Source organism: Cheilinus undulatus, linkage group 20 (genome assembly GCF_018320785.1).
Source record: "Cheilinus undulatus linkage group 20, ASM1832078v1, whole genome shotgun sequence".
In the NCBI taxonomy this organism is placed as follows: Eukaryota; Metazoa; Chordata; class Actinopteri; order Labriformes; family Labridae; genus Cheilinus; species Cheilinus undulatus.
The window spans coordinates 5,257,261-5,275,354 of record NC_054884.1 but is presented as its reverse complement, the minus strand read 5'-3'; the positions used below and the strand labels follow the sequence as shown (position 1 = coordinate 5,275,354).

Genomic DNA, 18,094 nt, shown 5'->3' with positions numbered 1-18,094 from the left:
TACCTCATTGTGTAATGATTACAAATTATTGGCACATGTTTATGCAAACCTTTTAAATGAGGGTTTAAAGCAAATAATACATGAATGTCAATCAGCCTTTATAAAAGGAAGAAGTATACACAATCACACCAGATTGATATTAGATATGCTTGACTACAAAGACTTTATTGATACTGATAGTTTGGTGTTATTTCTTGATTTTTATAAGGCTTTTGACACCGTTAAACACTTTTTATTAGAAGCATTGCACCTTATATGTTTTGGTAAAATATTTTGTAATATTGTTAAGATGTTTTATACTGACATTTATAACTCAGTTTCTTTGAACATTGCGGCGTTCGGCAAGGCTGCCCAATCTCCTCGAAATTTTTTATTTTGACCACTCATCTGTTAACACTGCTCATTAAAAGCAATCCAGAAATTGAAGGTATTACAATATTCAATAAGGAATTTACAATATGTCAGTTCGCGGATGACACTGTCATCTTCTTAAAAAACAAATTTATGGTTGAGAAAGCTCTTAATAATATTTCTATATTCTCCAAGGCTTCAGGGCTATCTTTAAATATTAAAAAATGTGAAATACTTCCCATTCATACATGTACAGATCCCAATATTGCTTCAATTAAAGTTACATCTGAAGTAAAATATCTTGGAATAATGATTTCAAAAAACATTATCAGAAGAGAAGACGTTAATGTAGCTAATCGCTTGATAGACATGAAAAGATCCCTAAGTCGTTGGTTAACCAGAGATCTTACAATCTATGTTAGAGTCATTCTATCAAAAGCAGAAGGTGTCTCCAAAATAATTTATCCATGTCACTCCCTGTATGTCTCTTCAGACAATATAAAAAAGCTAATTCTATTATTTTTTCATTTTCATGTAAAACGAAAACCCATTATATTAAAAGATCTGAGCTAGTTAAAGAATATGGGAATGGGGGTATTAAAGCTTTAGAATTTGATTCAATTGTTGGAACTCTTGAGATTAAATGGCTGAAGACATATTTGTCTCAGACAGAGTAAATGTGGTTTCATATTCCAAGATCATTGTTTAAAAATTAGGAGGGCTTGAATTCCTTTTAAAATGTGATACTGATCTACACAAAGTTCCTATTATTAAGCTATCTAACTTCCACAAGCAGATTCTTCAATGCTGGAAAATGATATTTACTCATAATTTCTCCCCTCATGGATCTATTTTATGGAATAACAGAGTGATCACAGTAAACAAGAAATCAATATTCAGAAGAGATTGGTATGAGAAAGGCATTCTGTTTGTAAAGGTTATAATGGATTCTGATGGAAGTCTTCTAGACTACAGGGCTTGGTTTGAAAAATATGGAATAAATTGTACTCAGAGAGAGTATAATAGGATTTGCAAAGCAATCCCCTTACAACTGATTCAATTAATCAAGAATACCTTATTGTATTCGAATGTTGTATCAGTACTACCAAAATTGATGATTAAAGATTGTAACTTAATTGACAAAAAATGTAATAACAAACTGATTAGTGCTATGTTGAAATCTATAATATTTTATAATTACAACTGAGAAATTAAAGCACAAGTGATTGATAAGGTAACTGTGTCTATGATGGAAAAAGCACACTCTAAATATATTAAATGGCCTATCTCCCCAAAGATTAAAGAAACTCATTTTAAAATACTTTATAAAGTCTACCCAGTTGCAGAATTTCTAAAAAAAAAAAAAAAAAAAAAAGATTTAAGTTTGACGTTCACCTGTGTACCTGCTTTTGATATTTCTCATATATTCTTTTACATACATAACTTAAAATCTAATATCTCTGATCTGGTAAATTTGATTATTCTAATGGGTAAATATCATATTCATTGCAGCAAGTGGAGAAATAGCAAACCCTCCTTTGATTGGTTTATTAATGATTTCAAATTATTTTTTTCTGTCCCTTAAAAAATTGTGTAAAATTGCTATAAAGACCTGTGAAGATATATCTCATTTCTTACTTATCTGATTTAGCCCTAACTTATTCTTGCTTATTTGATTCATCCCTAACTTTGCTCCTCCCTATATATATATTTTGCTTGCCTTGTTTTCTGTGCCCAATAATGTAAAATGTGAATGTGAATTTCTTGTGTTTGACATTTCATTGTAAGAAAATGAATGGTCCTTATGAGAGAATGTATGTTTTTGTATTGTTCATTTGTGTTAAATTAAAAAAAAAAAAAAACTTTCAGAATGGGCCCCTGGAGACTAGAGGTTGGTTTCAAAATTCAACAAGCTGCCATTATTACTCTAATACTGCCATCTAGTGGGCACATAGGCAAACACAACATGTCATGTATGATATTGTAAACAAGCTGCATGTACTGCAATTAGTAACCAGTACAGAAATAACACAGGTGTTTAATGTCACCGTAAATAAATATTATTTTTGAACCCCAATTGAAGTAATAGCCTATTGTCTCTTAACCCCAATTTATACAAGGTAGGTGGGGAATTGATTTCTATCTTGTAATGATTGTATATATAGGATTTCCCCTCAGAAACTGATGAAGTGGTAGCACCCAAATTTAAACGCCTTAATAAGTAAAAAAAAAATGTACTTTTTAACACAGCATTTTCTTTCATCTTAATGCGATTTTTACATGTTAAGACGTACAACTTTGCTGTTTTAATGCAAGCGCCGAAGTAGACGTTATGGTCTAGATGGCGTACGATAACATGCTGTCCTCTCTCTCTCTCTGCCTCCCGCTTAATAAAGCTCCTCTCTGTGTTCATATGAAAAATCTACCGAGACATGAGTCAGACTTCACTGATAGAGACTGACAGTGTCACTGGAGATTATTATTTTCTTATCAGATATAAGTCTTTAATGGTAGTAAGTTTATACTAACAATAAAACACGAACTGTTAATGAACTGTTCGTTCTAAAATAAAATAAAAACTGCAGCAGGTTTCATGAACATTTCTAATTCTCCTCAGACAGGTGTGTAAGGGTCTTTATATGTGTAAAATTGAGCTGAAGTTTTACTTAAATGTTCCTATAATTTTTTATACCCGTTAATTATCTATAAACAGCACATTTATCATATCCCTGCCGATGCAAATGTGGAGATTTTAACATTTATTTGTTCCCCATAAGCATATTGTATTAAGGGAATATTTACTTTTTTTTTTTTTTTTTTAACAAAGCACACATTCCTGACTCACACAGCGACACAGACACACGCAGCTGGAGCACACACACAAAGCGCTGATGCGCGGATCCTCCGTGTTCAGAGAGGAGCTTTAAGAGGAGAAAGTTCTGCTGTTTATCCTCCAGTATTCTGAAACTTTTTCCCTCCACAGATAGAAGCCTGAGGTCTACACCACCAACATGTCAGCGTGCGTTTCAGTGTAGGTGTATGCTTAAGCATCGTGTTTGTGTGTCACTCTGCAGCACGAAAGCAGACGAGAATGAGAGGAGAGCAGGGGGACAGGAGCTCATGATGGAAAAATTGAAAACCGAAGGTTGTGCACGAGTCTCAACAAAATATATTCTCTGGACAAGACAAGCTGTCGGTGTTGCTCTGTGCTCTGGTTTTAAGAAGAACAGCAGTCCAGGTCGGAGTAAACAGCAGCTGTCTTACAGCAACATCCAAGCTAACAGCTAACGCCGGACAATGCGGGACAAGCCCTCCACCAGGATCGGAAAGCCATGCCGAAACAGACCGGGAGTGGAGAGAGAACATTTTTTTTCTGTCACAGAAAGCTTTCAGTCTTGCTCTCAGCACTTGTTTGGATAAGACACAATGTGTGGTTGAGCTAGAAGCACCGCTGCAGCTCAGTCCCAGCAAATAACTAGCAGGCCTGCTAGAGTTATTAGCTGGGACACAAAAACTCATAAGCTGTATACAACAAGTAACCCTTTCCCCGCAACAATCACATAACCATACGGGGGGGGGCAGAAGAGCGACAACATAGTTTTCTGTCACAGAAAGCTTTCCGTGTTTCTCTCAGCGCTAGCTGTGATGAAAAAATTTGTTGGTCTGGCTAAAGCCACGCTAATGTTCAGCTAGCAGCCGTAAATACAATTACAAGTAATCCTTTCACCCTTTAACTATCGCACACTCACGCTGAAGCGCGTTGGCAGAAGAGCAAAAACACTCCTTCTGTTACAGACAGCTTTTAGTGTTGCTGTCTTTGCTTGTTTTAATAAAGAAATGTCCAGTTTTGACTAAGTGCTGCTGTAACTTAGTCAGAGGTAATCGCTACACGAGCAGCAGTTGTACACAAACATTGACACAAAAAGTTACCTTTTCCCCCTCAACTATGACATAGTCATGCCAAAGCAGGTCAGCAGAGGAGTAAAATACATCTTTCCCAACATGAAAAGCTTATAGGGTTGTTTTATTCTTTTGTCATACATAAATGTGGCCCAGTTCTGGTGAAACAGGCTAAAGCTATATCTGAGTATTTAGAGCAGTGGAGGCAGCCATTAGAGGACTTTCAGTCCCCCTAAACCCTGCCCTTAGTGCAACTCTGTATGTATGGCTCTGGTGAACACAGTGGAGGCAGCCATTAGTGACAGCATTCAGTCCAAGCAAACGTTTTTGCAGCTTTTGAACTAGTTTCATTGTATTCAGCATAAATTGTCATTAATAGCTTATATCCTTCTATAGAAGGGTTTCTAGCCTTGCCCTTGCTGGAAAGCTGAAGCATGCTGCTAGACTAACCCAGGGAGCATCTTTTGAGCAGAGCCTTCTCTGTCAAATAAAACTGTGTGTCCATTTTGCAATAAAATTGTTAAATGTATGACGTCTGATAATCCACTGGATGGCATTTTTATAATTAATCAGATTTTATTCAAAATGTTTTTCAGTAATTTATTAAAAATGTTTATTAAATAGAGGTCTCATAATATTCAATATTATAAAAGAGGTCTTAAAGGGCTTAAGACACCTTTTCTTGGTCTTAGTTTCACAGCCTTGTTGATGGTTTATAGCTTCAGTTGTGACAGTTAAAGCAGTTTAACATTTAATCCTTCATTACAGTCATGGGGCGGTCTGTGTAATAATATAGTCATTGATTTAAATGTAATAAACATGAGAAGGCACTACATTCATCTGGTTTAAACATCCTCTTTATTTACATGACAATTTAATGACAGAAAACAATGGCAGTGTCTGTTTATTCCTACAACAGACCCATAGAGAAAAGGAGAAGGTGGAAGTGTAAAGAGTAGACTGTGAGGTTTATGGAAACGCAGGAAGAGGTGTGGCTACAGCGTGGTCACGCTCCTTCAACTCTGTTAGCACCAGTTAGGAGCTTTCTCACATCCAAAGCCACTCACTCCTGCTGCTAATCAGCATTATTCTGAAGATTCTTCTAACCTTTAGGCTAATTAAAGACATGATAGTTAAAGTAATACTCATTTTTAAAAAATACATATAGTATAGATAATCAAAATTTGACAATTCTTCTCAACTGGAAATTTCTATTAATGATCACAGATACTAATTATCAATGCAAATGCTGTATGTATATACCCTATAACTCTGTATTAGGATTGATCATTTATGTGTTTGTGTGTGTTATATATATGCTATATACATACATATATGCACACAACTGCTCAAAAGTTTGGGATCACTGGCAAATTTCTTTGTTTTCCAAATAAAAACATTTTCATGCAGTTCACAAACAGTTATCATCAACTGTCAGTCCTCTGCATCAATCTCCTAGCATGGAGGCTAATAGCAGATATATAAAGAGTGGAAGAGACCTTGGGAAAGGAAAGCTATCTCGAGATTTTGTAATGCCATGCCATACCCTGTGGACAGCACTTGCTAAGGTCAATTTCATCCTACAACAGGATGGCCCAAAACACATCTCCAACATGTCTACGACATATTTAAAGAATCAGCAGCCAGCCAGAGCTCTGACTGTAATGGAGTGGCCAGCACAGTCTTCAGATCTGAACCCTATTGAGCTGTTGTGGGAGCAGCTTAACCATACGGTACGAAGGAACTCCATCAAGCCAACCCATTTTGTGGGAGATGCTTCAAGAAGCATGGGATGAAATCTTATCAGATTACCTTGAAAATTGACAGCTAGAATGTCTAAGGTCTGCACGGCTGTAATTGCTGCAAAAGGGTTGTTTTTTTTTCTATAAAGGCAAAGTTTAAAGAACATTTTTCATTAAAAACCATTATTTCTAACTCTGACAATGTCAACATCTCCAGTTATTTTGCTGTATCTCCTATTCTACCTAATTTCATGAGTTTTTCCATTAAAACAAAAAAATCCCAAGTGATCCCAGACTTTTGAGTTGTAGTGTATATATACAGTCATGGATGAAGGTATTGGCACCCCTGGAATTTTTTTCAGAAAATACACCATCTCTCCCAGAAATTGTTGCAATTACAAATGTTTTTGGCATACATGTGTTCATTGCCTTTATGTGCATTGGAACAACACAGAAAATCAGAAGAAAAAAGATAAAAATGTACACAACTTTACACAAAAATCAAAAAATGGGCCTGACAAAATTATTGGCACCCTTTTAAAACTGTGGCTAAATCATTTTATTTCAAGCATGTGATGCTCATTTAAACTCACCTGTGGCAGTAACAGGTGCTGGCAATATAAAAATCACACCTGAAGCCAGTTAGAAGGTATAAAAGTTGACTCAACCTTTGTGTTGTGTGCCTGTGTGTGTCACACCAAGCATGGAGAAGAGAAAGAAGGGCCAAGAATTGTCTGAGGACTTAAGAAGCAAAATTTAAGAAAAATATGAACAATCTCAAGGTTAAAGACCATCTCCAGAGATCTTGAAAGTCCTTTGTCCACTGTGCGTAATATAATCAAGACGTTTATAACCCATGGAACTGTGGCTAATCCCCCTGGACGTGGATGGAAGAGAAAAATGGACAAAATAATGTAATGCAGGATAGTTGAAATGGTCCTCAGTCAACTTCCACACAAATTCAGGCTGTCCTGCAGACTCAGGGTGCAAAAGTGTCAACTGGGACCATACGTGGTCATCTGAATGAGATGAAGTGCTATGGCAGGAGACCGAGGAGAACCCCACTGCTGACAAAGAGACATAAAAAAGCCAGACTGGAGTTTGCAAAAATGTACCTGAGTAAGCCTCAATCCTTCTGGGAGAACATTTTGTGGACAGATGAGACCAAGGTAGAGCTTTTTGGAAAAGCATGTCATTCTACTGTTTACAGAAAATGGAATGAGGCTTACAAAGAAAAGAACACAGTACCTACAGTCAAACATGGTGGAGGCTCAAGGATGTTTTGGGGTCATTTTGCTGCCTCTGGCACTGGGTGCCTTGACTGTGTGCAAGAAATCATGAAATCTGGAGAATATCAAAAAATTCTGGGCCGCAATGTAGGGCCTAGTGTCAGAAAGCTGGGTCTGGGTCAGAGGTCATGGGTGTTCCAGCAGGACAATGACCCCAAACATACCTCAAAAAGCACCAAGAAATGGTTGGAGACAAAGCTGGAGAGTTCTGAAGTGGCCAGCAATGAGTCCAGATCTAAATCCTATTGAACACCTATGGAGAGATCTCAAAACTGCTGTTGCAAGAAGGAACCCTTCAAATCTGAGAGACCTGGAGCAGTTTGCAAAAGAAGAGTGGTCCAAAATTCCATTCGAGAGGTGTCAGAAGCTTGTTGATGGTTATAGGAAGAGACTGATTTCAGTTATTTTTTCCCAAGGGTGTGCAACTAAATATTAAGTTGAGGGTGCCAATAATTTTGTCAGGCCCATTTTTTGAGTTTTGTGTAAAATTGTGTACATTTTTATCTTTTTTCTTCTGATTTTTTGTGTTGTTCCAATGCACATAAAGGCAATGAAAACATGTATGCCAAAAACATTTGTAATTGCAACAATTTCTGGGAGAGATGGTGTATTTTCTGGAAAAATTCCAGGGGTGCCAATACTTTCGTCCATGACTGTATATATATTTTCAGTGCTTAACAAATTTATTAGACCACCTGTCATATTTGTCTCAAAGACCATCCAGCATCATGAAGTGCTTTAATGTGGACTCTCTTTTATTTTCAGTGAGCTCTCCACGTTTTACCATTTTGAACAGGAATTAGGGATTTCAAACTGAATTCACCCAAATTTGAGCCGGCTCACTGGGCTTCTCTGAGAAGCCAAAAATTAATCAAGCATAACATTCAACCAGTAAAACTCATTTCTCTGTTCAAGAATGCAAGTAAATAACTATAATTTGACATATTGTATATATGATATGCCTGTAAATGTTTGTTTTTAGCCTGGACCCCAGGGAGACTAGCTGTGCTCCAGGGTACAGCTAATGGGAATCCAAAGTATTAATATAAGTATTAATATAAGTATTAATCAAGAAATAATAATGTCCTTTACTATTTTTTCATTTTTTTTGTAAATCAGTAAATTTGAAAATTCATGGATAACAATAATAATTATCTTTTAGCATTAAAAATATCATTTTGGTTAAAGACCGTCTACATATTGGTGTATTACCCATTGCAGAAACATAAAAAAATGATTTTGGTAATTACCAATGCTGTTAATTTAGGGCAGCTGTGGCATAAACTTTACTTTGGTTAGGGTTAGGGTGGTCTAATACATTTCTTAAGCACTGTATATGTACAGTACATTGATATGCATTCAAATCTATCAATCAGGATTGTGTTGTTCAGTAGAAAAAAGAGAACCTGATGGTTTGGAAGGACATCTGTAAATGTAAATGGGGTAATTGAATGTTATGGGGATTTTTCACAGATACAGATACGTTGAAAACTACAGTCATCATCATTCCAGTCTACCACGCCTTTCATGTGCCGTATTTCTCCACAGTCCTCCACATTATTCCAGTTGTCAGGCTGCCCAGGCCCCCAGAATCTATCAGATGAGATATGAGAGAAAACACCTGTTAGTCACATTTATATCAGACGTGCCATTATTGACATAATCATCATTATATCGTTAATGACTTCATCATCTTTATGCTGTTAATGCGTTAATCATCATCATCCTCTGTCTATCAGTGCTTTCTAAGTTAGTATGAGCAAACTTTAGAGTGGACATACTATGCAAAATTACTTTTTCAGGCTTTTCTAACAAAAATATGTGCCCCTGGCCTGTCCACAATTCCCTCAAGTGCCATAAAAATCCATTGCCTCCCCCCTCTCCTTCTCCATCTTTCAGAAAACTTGTGCTAAAACAATCCGTTCTCAGATTTTCCCCTCATGATGTTATGTGGGGAGTTAGCCCCGCCCCCAGGCTCGGTTGGCCCTCCCAGTTTGGAAAAAAGTTCCACCCTCCTCTCCTGATACTCCTCTCAGCTGGCAGGTGAGAGGAGGAACATCCATTTCCTGAGAGGGGTTGAGTCAGTCAGCTCATTAACATTTAAGGACACAGAAACAGCTCAGAAACAGTGTTTTTTTTTTTTTCAGCAACAAACTTTACAGGTATGTTTTGGGGACCTCTGAGACCAACAGAAACTTGTCTTAAAAGGGTAAAATATGTCCCCTTAAAACCTCAGATTACAATCACTGCATTGTTTAATGAAGAGCTGAAACAAAGATAGATTTTGAACCATTAGAATAAAGGGATTACTTTTAATAAAACACAAAATCCTGATAAGAATGTTTGGGATTCTGTGTTTAGTAAAAACTTACGTGGTTGTGACTCTGGTCCCATCCACCCACTTCCAGGTCCCTTCACTAACATGGTCATTCAGACCAATCCAGGCAAGTTTATCTGAATCCACCAACCCTCTGACAAATATCTGTTAATATGATAAACATGATTAAACTCAGACATCTATTAGCCACTGTACCCATAAACCATGTCCACTAACAAAATCAATATCAATCATTTCATATCTGACTGTTATTTCTTTCTGTGAGGTTTCACTACATCTGCATGTTGTCAGCCCCTGAATAGCTATTTCATGTTTCATGGTGAACAAAATTCCCATGACCACAGCTTTTGACCTTCTATGCAGTAAGGTCAACATATTGGGATGTGGCTGAATACATTTTAGCAGAAAAAGAGGAACTGTGGGGGGAAACTTGAGCTGTGACTTCCTGAGTAGTATTGGAAATATCTGAGGTGATGTTAGAACTATATAAAATACATCATTTATTAAAATTTTTATTTTATTTTATTTTATTAAAATTATTACAGATCTCTACATGTAGAAACTTTAATATTGGGACACATTTCTTTCTTTCTTACCATTTTATCTTTGGTGTTTATGATTGCCAGATCCCCTCCATTGGAGGTGCAGAAGCTTCTGCTTGAATGCCAGCTTCTTGTTGTGGTTGAAACGTGGAAACAGCTTTCACCAAACTTGCTCCAGCCTGATGGACAACTCCTGTCTAAAGATTTAAAGAGAAAGAGAGTGCAATAATCAGACTGTAAACACCAACCCACTCTTTAGAACAACATTAAACTTCAGTGAGAATCATCTTACCCATCTTGTTGACCCTCTGCTGTAACTGATCTCTTACTGCTGTCAGACTATTGTAGTCAGTCCTCAGCTGATCCTTCGCCCTCTGCAGAGTGTTGTATTTGCTTTGTAAGTCGTTTTTGCTTCTTTGCAGTTGATCCTTGTCATTCCTCAGTGCAGAATTGCTCCTCTGTAACTCATCTCTGTTTGTTCTCATGCTGTTTAACTGTGTCTGTAACTCGGTCTTTTCTTTTCCAAGGTCATTCAGATTCCTCTGCATGTTATTAAGGTTTGTTTGAAGCTGATCTTTCTCTTGTTTTAAGGTACCGTAGTTTGTGTTTAACTGTTTCATTTCCCTCTTAAGATCATTGTTACTATTCTCTAAAACATCTTTGTCATCAGACAGGGACTGGTATCTGCTCTGAAGTTGATTTTTACTGTCATTCAGATACGTGTAGCTGGCTATCAGCTTGTCCTTGTCACTCTCCAGTGAGGAATAGTTCCTTTGTAGCTCATCCTTTTCTCTCTTCAGATTATCAGAGCTCTTCTGCAGGTCCCTGTAGTTTGTCTGTAGCTGATCCCTCACTTGCTCCACAGTCCTGTAGTTTGTTTGTAGCTGATCCCTCTCTTGTTCTAAGTTGCCGTAGTTTGTTTGTAGCTGATCTCTCTCTTGTTCTAAGTTGCCGTAGTTTGTCTGTAGCTGATCCATCCTTTGTTCTAAGTTGCCGTAGTTTGTTTGTAGCTGATCTCTCTCTTGTTCTAAGTTGCCGTAGTTTGTCTGTAGCTGATCCATTCTTTGTTCTAAGTTGCCGTAGTTTGTCTGTAGCTGATCTCTAGCTTGTTCTATGGCGCTGTAGTTTGTCTGTAGCTGATCCCTCGCATGTTCTAAGTTCCTGTAGTTTGTCTGTAGCTGATCCCTCGCATGTTCTAAGTTCCTGTAGTTTGTCTGTAGCTGATACCTAGCTTGTTCTAAGTTGCTGTAGTTTGTCTGTAGCTGATCCCTCGAATGTTCTAAGTTCCTGTAGTTTGTCTGTAGCTGATACCTAGCTTGTTCTAAGTTGCTGTAGTTTGTCTGTAGCTGATCCCTCGCATGTTCTAAGTTCCTGTAGTTTGTCTGTAGCTGATACCTAGCTTGTTCTAAGTTGCTGTAGTTTGTCTGTAGCTGATCCCTCGCATGTTCTAAGTTCCTGTAGTTTGTCTGTAGCTGATACCTAGCTTGTTCTAAGTTGCTGTAGTTTGATTGTAGCTGATCCTTCTCTTGCTCTAAGTTTTTGTAGTTTGTCTTTAGCTGATCCCTCTCTTGCTCTAAGTTTTTGTAGTTTGTCTGTAGCTGATCCCTCTCTTGCTCTAAGTTTTTGTAGCTTGTCTGCAGCTGGTCTTTGTCTTCTGTAGAGTTACTCAGTGTGGTCTGTAGCTGATCCATCCTTTGTTTTAAGGAGCTGTAGTTTGTCTGTAACTGGTATCTCTCTGCAGCTCCAGCCTGAATCTGCTCCGTAGACTTGGGGTGGAAGGTAAAGTGATCTGTAGAGTGGAAATAACAGAAAAGAAAAAGAAAAAAAAACATGCGACTGATGTAGTTCTAGTTTTTATTATCTTAAAAAGAGCTGAACCTGGAGTATTTTAACCAGAACACGGCGAGTGCTGCGAGATAGAAATAACTTACAGAAGAGAAACTGTCCGACATTTCCAGCCAGCAGGAGGACACACAGTAATCCAAGGAACACAGAGACGGATCTGGAGGAAGGTGCTCTTCTGTGAAGATCCTCTGAAGGACACAAAAACTTAAACTTAATGCTTAAACACTAAATGTTTACCTTTTAAAGTTTTTCTCCTGTTGTTAAACTTGTTTTTTTCTAAATGTCACATTTTCTTGTAAAATAAAAGTAGGTTTTTTTTTTTATCAGAAAAACGAGAAAGCAAAGGAACCCAAGGCCAAGGAGATCTCTGAGCTGTTATGTTTGTCTTACTAAAAGAAAACAAAACTCCTGAGAAGTCTCAGTTCTCTCACATCAACAAGAATCATTGGACATGGAGTCATTTTGTACATACACTCCTCCATGTTTCTATATGTATTACTGTCTATAAGCACTCTGAAGCTGTCTACTAGCTCTAAGTCATGGTGTCAGACTTAGTGTTTGTTTTAATGATACACGATGATAAAATGAATCATTTTGACTTCAAGTGTTCAAAGAAATCAAAACACTAAACATTTCATCACACTGCCAATTGGGACTAAAATTTTGTTTTGAACTGCAGTTGTTCAATTTAAAGCTTTCAGTTAAAACAGTGATTGTGTGTTTATAATAACACTACTAAACATTAATAAACTCTGATAAACACGTTTATGATAACACTTTAACAACACTACTATAATAACATTACTTAATACACAGATAGGAGTTTATAATAACAATACAATAAAAACATTACTATAATACTACTACTATAACACTATAAAACATTACTCTAATAACACTACTACAATAATTCTATAACAACATTACTAAATACACAGATATAGGAGTTTATAAGAACAGTACAATAATAAAATTACTATAACAACACTACTAAAATAATACCATAATAACCCAATAATAACACTACTATAATAACATTACTAAATACACAGATGGAGGAGTTTATAAGAACAATACAATAATAACATTACTGTAATGTTACTATAATAACATTACTTAATACACAGATAGAGGAGTTTATAACATTACTATATAAGACTACAATAATAACACGATAATAACACTACTATAATAATACTATGATACTTAATACACAGATAAAAAGGTTTAGAATAGCACTACTATAATAACCCTTAACACACAGATAGAGAGGGTTTTATCTGAATAAAGGGTTTCTGAGGGTCAGCTTGTCTTTAAAACAAGATTTACAGTTGTTAATTCTCTTATTTATTCTTACTCTTTCATATTGTACTGTATTTTAAGGGGGATATGTTTTACCTTTTGTGACGAGGTCCTTCATTGTGAGGTTCTTCGTCATATACACGCTGTCATCAATCTCCATCAGATCCATTCTGATAATGGTTCAACTTTTTTCTAGAATAAAACATGTAACATCTGTATTTCATGTTAGAGCCAACCTCTGTTCCTTCTACATACCTCAGGACAAACTTAAAAACATGGAGTCAAGTAAGACGTAACATTTCCTGAAAAATTACACAAAATAAACCACTTGGTTTCATGTTATTAAACAAGGACTATTCAAATATGACAAAATCAAACCTCTAATCATGGGGTGATTTGGAAACCCCTAAAAGGAATTTTTCTCAAGGTTGTCAAAGAATGAAAAAAAATTGTGAGTTCATTGAAATTACTGAAAGTATTCTGATTAAAACTGAAATGAAAATTAGCTATTTTGGATGTAATATTCAGTTATCTTTGAAGGGAAAAAAAGCCCCAAACGTGCACGTACCTGTGAGCTGAGATGATAAAAAGAAGTGTCACTCTGACCGCATTCACATGAAGATGCTGCAATGATGTTTTCCCCACATTTATCCTGTTGAATATCTGGAAGTTCAGCAGTTCTTATGGGGAAGTTTCCAATTTTCTTAGACCTGCATCTTGAGCAGTTTCTGTTCCTATTTCACTCTAATTACCTTTCTACTGAGGTCAATGAAACAGTGACAGAGTTACAGGAAAAAGTATAAAGTTCTAACTCTGCTTCCAGTTTTAAAATGTATTATTATGTCATTGTGCACATCTAAAGACCATCCAACCATTGTCTACTTCGCTTATATTCAGGGTCAGAGAGTACTGGAGCCACTCTGGGTCACCCCCTGGACTGGTTACCAGCCAATCACAGAGCTCACAAATAGGGACAGACAAGCAGCAACACTCACACCTATGGACAATTTAGAGCCACTAATATAGCTAGCAAGCGTGTCTTTGGCCTGCACAAGTAACCTGGAACTAGTCCAGGAACTAGACACCTTGTTCAGAAGGTTCAGGACTCACTTACTAGGACTACATGCAGTCCGGTGAGTACCTGCAAGATCCAGAATACTGTATTACTACTCACTCAAAGAGAAAGAGGTAAATAGCACAGGTCGGATATTTGGTAAAATGACAGACAAAATGCGAGGCGCTCAGGTTCACAGTGAATCATTAATTGCTAATGGCATTGGGATGAATTTCGAAAACCACGGTCTCGCCAAAACTGAAACAGACCTCCTGAAGAGTCTCTTTTGGATATCTGGTTCCAGTGTCGGTAAGGACATACCGAATGATGGCGACGAGTTCCTCACAATGGTTTCTTTCCTTAAAACTGACATAAGCAAGTACTGTGTAAATCAGGGTGAGGAGATGTTAGCCCCATTTGCTCAAGCTCTGGTTTAGATTTAAAGCTTGCACTCTTTCTTTAACTGGCACTGCAAAAGACATAAGACCAGTATAGCTTACGTCGTGGATCCATTTTGTCCACCCCTGAAAGACAAATGAGAAGAGCACCCACCCCTTGATGATCCAATCACTATCCCTTATCCGGCTGGATGCATTGAGGGCTTGTGTCAGAACATGTGGACATTGGTATGCATCTCTGCAACCAGACTAGCCGGTGCGCTCCAGCGGACTTGGATCATAGCCTCAGTTCAAGGCAACAACCAAGTAGTAGCAGTTATACACTAGTTCCACCCAAACGCCTTAATAAAGGATAAGAAGATACAGATGTTCTGCTTGGCTCAGGCATTTGGTGAACAGCTCAGGTTGATACTCAACAGATTGGGACTTGCCCTCAAGCCAGAGGAAACTCTTCGTCTGTTGTATGCTGGCTGTCAGTTGCCACAGGCACTCAAAGCAGTGAGCTGTATTTGCTTACATGTACTTGTACATGAGATTACATGTACTTGAATAGTTTTTTAAAAAAAATCCTACTTCTGAGAGTAGTTATTAAGAAGAGTTCTTTTTACTCCTACTCTGTTACATTTGTGATTAAAAAACTGTACTTATACTATGTTACACTGGGCAATACACTGTCCGCTACTTTTACTTGTTTATAATTTATTTTCATGAAGTATTTTTTTTTACATTCAACTGAGCTCTCACAGCAGCATGAGGTAAAATCCTCTGCACCACAGCGTAAACAGAGGAGTGACCCCTTCCTCTTAACCCCTTAAAGCCTGCTGTAACATATTTGATACATACATTTATGATATCTCTATGTGCTCAATAAATTACTCAAAAAACTTACGAATATCTGATAAATGATAAAAATGCCCTCAAGTGGATTATCAGTTACCAAAAACACCTAAAGAATGAAATGCGATACTAAAAATATTGTTACATTTTATGGAAATTTTGATTTTTTTGAATTTCAGTAGAAAGTAAAAAAAAAAAAATTTCAGTTCCAAAAAAACGAGAATTTTCTGGCTATTATTTGTGTTTTCAAGCTTTAAAGGGGTTAACTATCAACAGTTGGAGATAATGGCTCCTTCAGAGGAGCATGTTGGTCCAACATCAAGACTCTTTGTTTCAAATGACAAGGAACAACAGCCACATAATGCACTGCCTACTGTGTCTACCTACAACGGTGGAAATCTCAAGCTCCAAAAATAGCACGTCAAATCTAAGAAAGCACATTATGGTAAGTAAGCTAAACAAGCTAACGACTGCACTGCTAGTTAGCTAAACGTATAAGTTCAAATCTCTGTTTTAACCCGCAGACTGCAAAGACACAGTTGTGTCAGTGATAAATGATGTCACGTGTCCAACCACCTATGAAAATCTGCCACAAATGTGATTTTACATGCCATTGTTTAACGTTACGTCGTCGTTGATACTGTTATCATGTGTGTGGCATATCACTGAAAACTAACATGGTTATAATGTTGGGCTAGTGGGCCACAGTCTTTGGTTTTAATAAGTTTCAGTTTGGCTTGCAAAATTTTTTGAGTGATAATCAGGATAAAAATTCATAAACTGGAGCTAAAAAGCAAAAATTATATATTAAAAAAAGGTCCAAAAGTCAGAAATGAGGCCAGTTCATATGAATAATTTTATAAATATGAGCCAAAAATCACTAATACATGAATAATGTGATTCAAAAGTAAGAACTGCAAGGTATCCATTCATGTATGTGAGACTACATTCAACATTTAGAAATAAGATTACTATTATGAGAGAAAGAGTCTGTTTTTTCTCATTATATTGAATTTTTCATCTCATAATTGTGATTAGCAAACATAACTTGACTGCTGCTTTGAGTATTAAGTTACATTTTTTATTTCTTGTGGTTATTTTTGGCAAGTTATGCTACTTTTTTAACGACAGTGTGCAGCTTACATTACTACCCCTGAATATGTTGGAATGCAATCAATTTTAATAAATTGCACTAAATAAAGTTATTCACTACTTGAGTAGTTTTTTAATAAGGTACTTATTTACTCTTACTCAAGTACTTATTTCTACGAGTAATTTTACTTATACTTGAGTAAATATGATTATTAAGTATCAGTACTTTTACTTGAGTACTGTAACTGTGTACTCTACCCACCACTGACTCTAATCAATGCTACTTTCCTTATACCAGCACATGTGGGTGGGTTTCAATACGGACTGCACTCCAAAGTGATCCTGCGAAATACCAGCAATCCTTTGGTCAATGCAATAGAAGATTTACGTAGGCTGGTGAAGGCTTAACTACTGAGTCCAATGGTGATCTGCAAAACAATCTACCAAAAACCGTCAGATTGTACGTGGATGCACCTGGCGCAGGATCCATATTCCCTCAATAATCCGGTCACCAAAAGCTTATCCAGTAGGCTTAAACATATGACTCAAGTTGCAGTTCTGCATGGAGCGCAAAACACAATCACTGCAGAGCTGTTCCACAAAAACTTTCAGGAGAATGCGGAGGTTGCTGTGTACCTATTAAACCAGAAAAGTCTTCCCACGTTTGGCACAGGCTATCTTAGATCTTCTTCTGACAGGTAAGCGCAGAACCTGAGCAGGGATGGTCGAAACTACCATGACAATGTTCTTGTTGGTTCTGAAATCGAAATCCCTGGTGGGAATCTCAGGGATGTGCAGGCAAGTTTTATGATTCAAGGATAAAGGTGTCAGGATGGGGAAGTGGGACACAATTGCGGACCCGGGTTTCTTAAAGTTATCCCAGAAGGATAACCACTAAAATCACAAGCGATATTTGGGAAAGGGAAGGGAGAGAACCCAAATTGGTGGCAACCAGAACTAAGAATCTCCCCAACTAAATAAATACTGAGAAAAGAGAACAAAACCACCGCTGCCTAGCAGCTGACTAGAAACAAAGCTCTAAGGGGAAAGAAAAGCCTCCTCCAATGAAACACTAAGGTCACCAGACTAGTGTAAAATTAAACAAAAGGACTGGGCAAAGGCCTCCAGCACTAAACCACTTCAGCTGGTAAATCCCAGATAATATACTCAGGTAAGTTGTCAGTTATGTTTGTGCAAACTCTCACTAAAACACAGGAAAACAAAGGGGGAGGCGCTCACTAGCTCTGAAGGTGAGGTAAAGAGTCAGCACTGAGAGCTGAAAACCAGGAGTATAAGTAGGCTTTCCACACCTGGCCACAATCAGGAGCCATCAGCTCACACACACCTGGCATTGCACTGATTGATCACACTCAGTAAGGACCCTGTGTGATCTCCCTCACAAAA

The 18,094-nt window shown here is 37.3% G+C and overlaps 1 protein-coding gene across 3 annotated transcripts; it reads right to left on the bottom strand.

Annotated features, from left to right (window-relative positions):
• Positions 1-8,500: 8,500 nt before the first annotated feature.
• LOC121528010 (C-type lectin domain family 4 member F-like) lies at positions 8,501-13,939 on the bottom strand. Of its 3 annotated transcripts, none has more exons than XM_041815103.1 (7): positions 13,878-13,939; positions 13,406-13,501; positions 12,094-12,195; positions 10,455-11,951; positions 10,217-10,359; positions 9,655-9,764; positions 8,501-8,875 (listed from the first exon to the last, which is right to left on the bottom strand). In XM_041815103.1, the coding sequence occupies exons 2-7, from the start codon at positions 13,476-13,478 to the stop codon at positions 8,737-8,739; spliced, it is 2,064 nt and encodes a 687-aa protein (XP_041671037.1). In that variant the 5' UTR covers positions 13,479-13,501; positions 13,878-13,939; the 3' UTR covers positions 8,501-8,736. The 3 variants fall into 3 exon arrangements, with proteins under 3 accessions (XP_041671037.1, XP_041671038.1, XP_041671039.1); XM_041815104.1 differs by having other exon boundaries at positions 13,406-13,522; positions 13,878-13,919; XM_041815105.1 differs by lacking the exon at positions 9,655-9,764.
• Positions 13,940-18,094: the final 4,155 nt, after the last annotated feature.

Bases quoted from the DNA above. Each gene is read 5' to 3' on its own strand.
- LOC121528010 (XM_041815103.1), bottom strand. From the start codon at position 13,478: ATGGATCTGATGGAGATTGATGACAGCGTGTATATGACGAAGAACCTC. The intron at 11,952-12,093 runs GTAAGTTATTTC...TCCACTCTACAG, and splicing joins TGTCGGACAGTTTCTCTTCT to ATCACTTTACCTTCCACCCC. The intron at 10,360-10,454 runs GTAAGATGATTC...TTAAATCTTTAG, and splicing joins GCAGAGGGTCAACAAGATGG to ACAGGAGTTGTCCATCAGGC.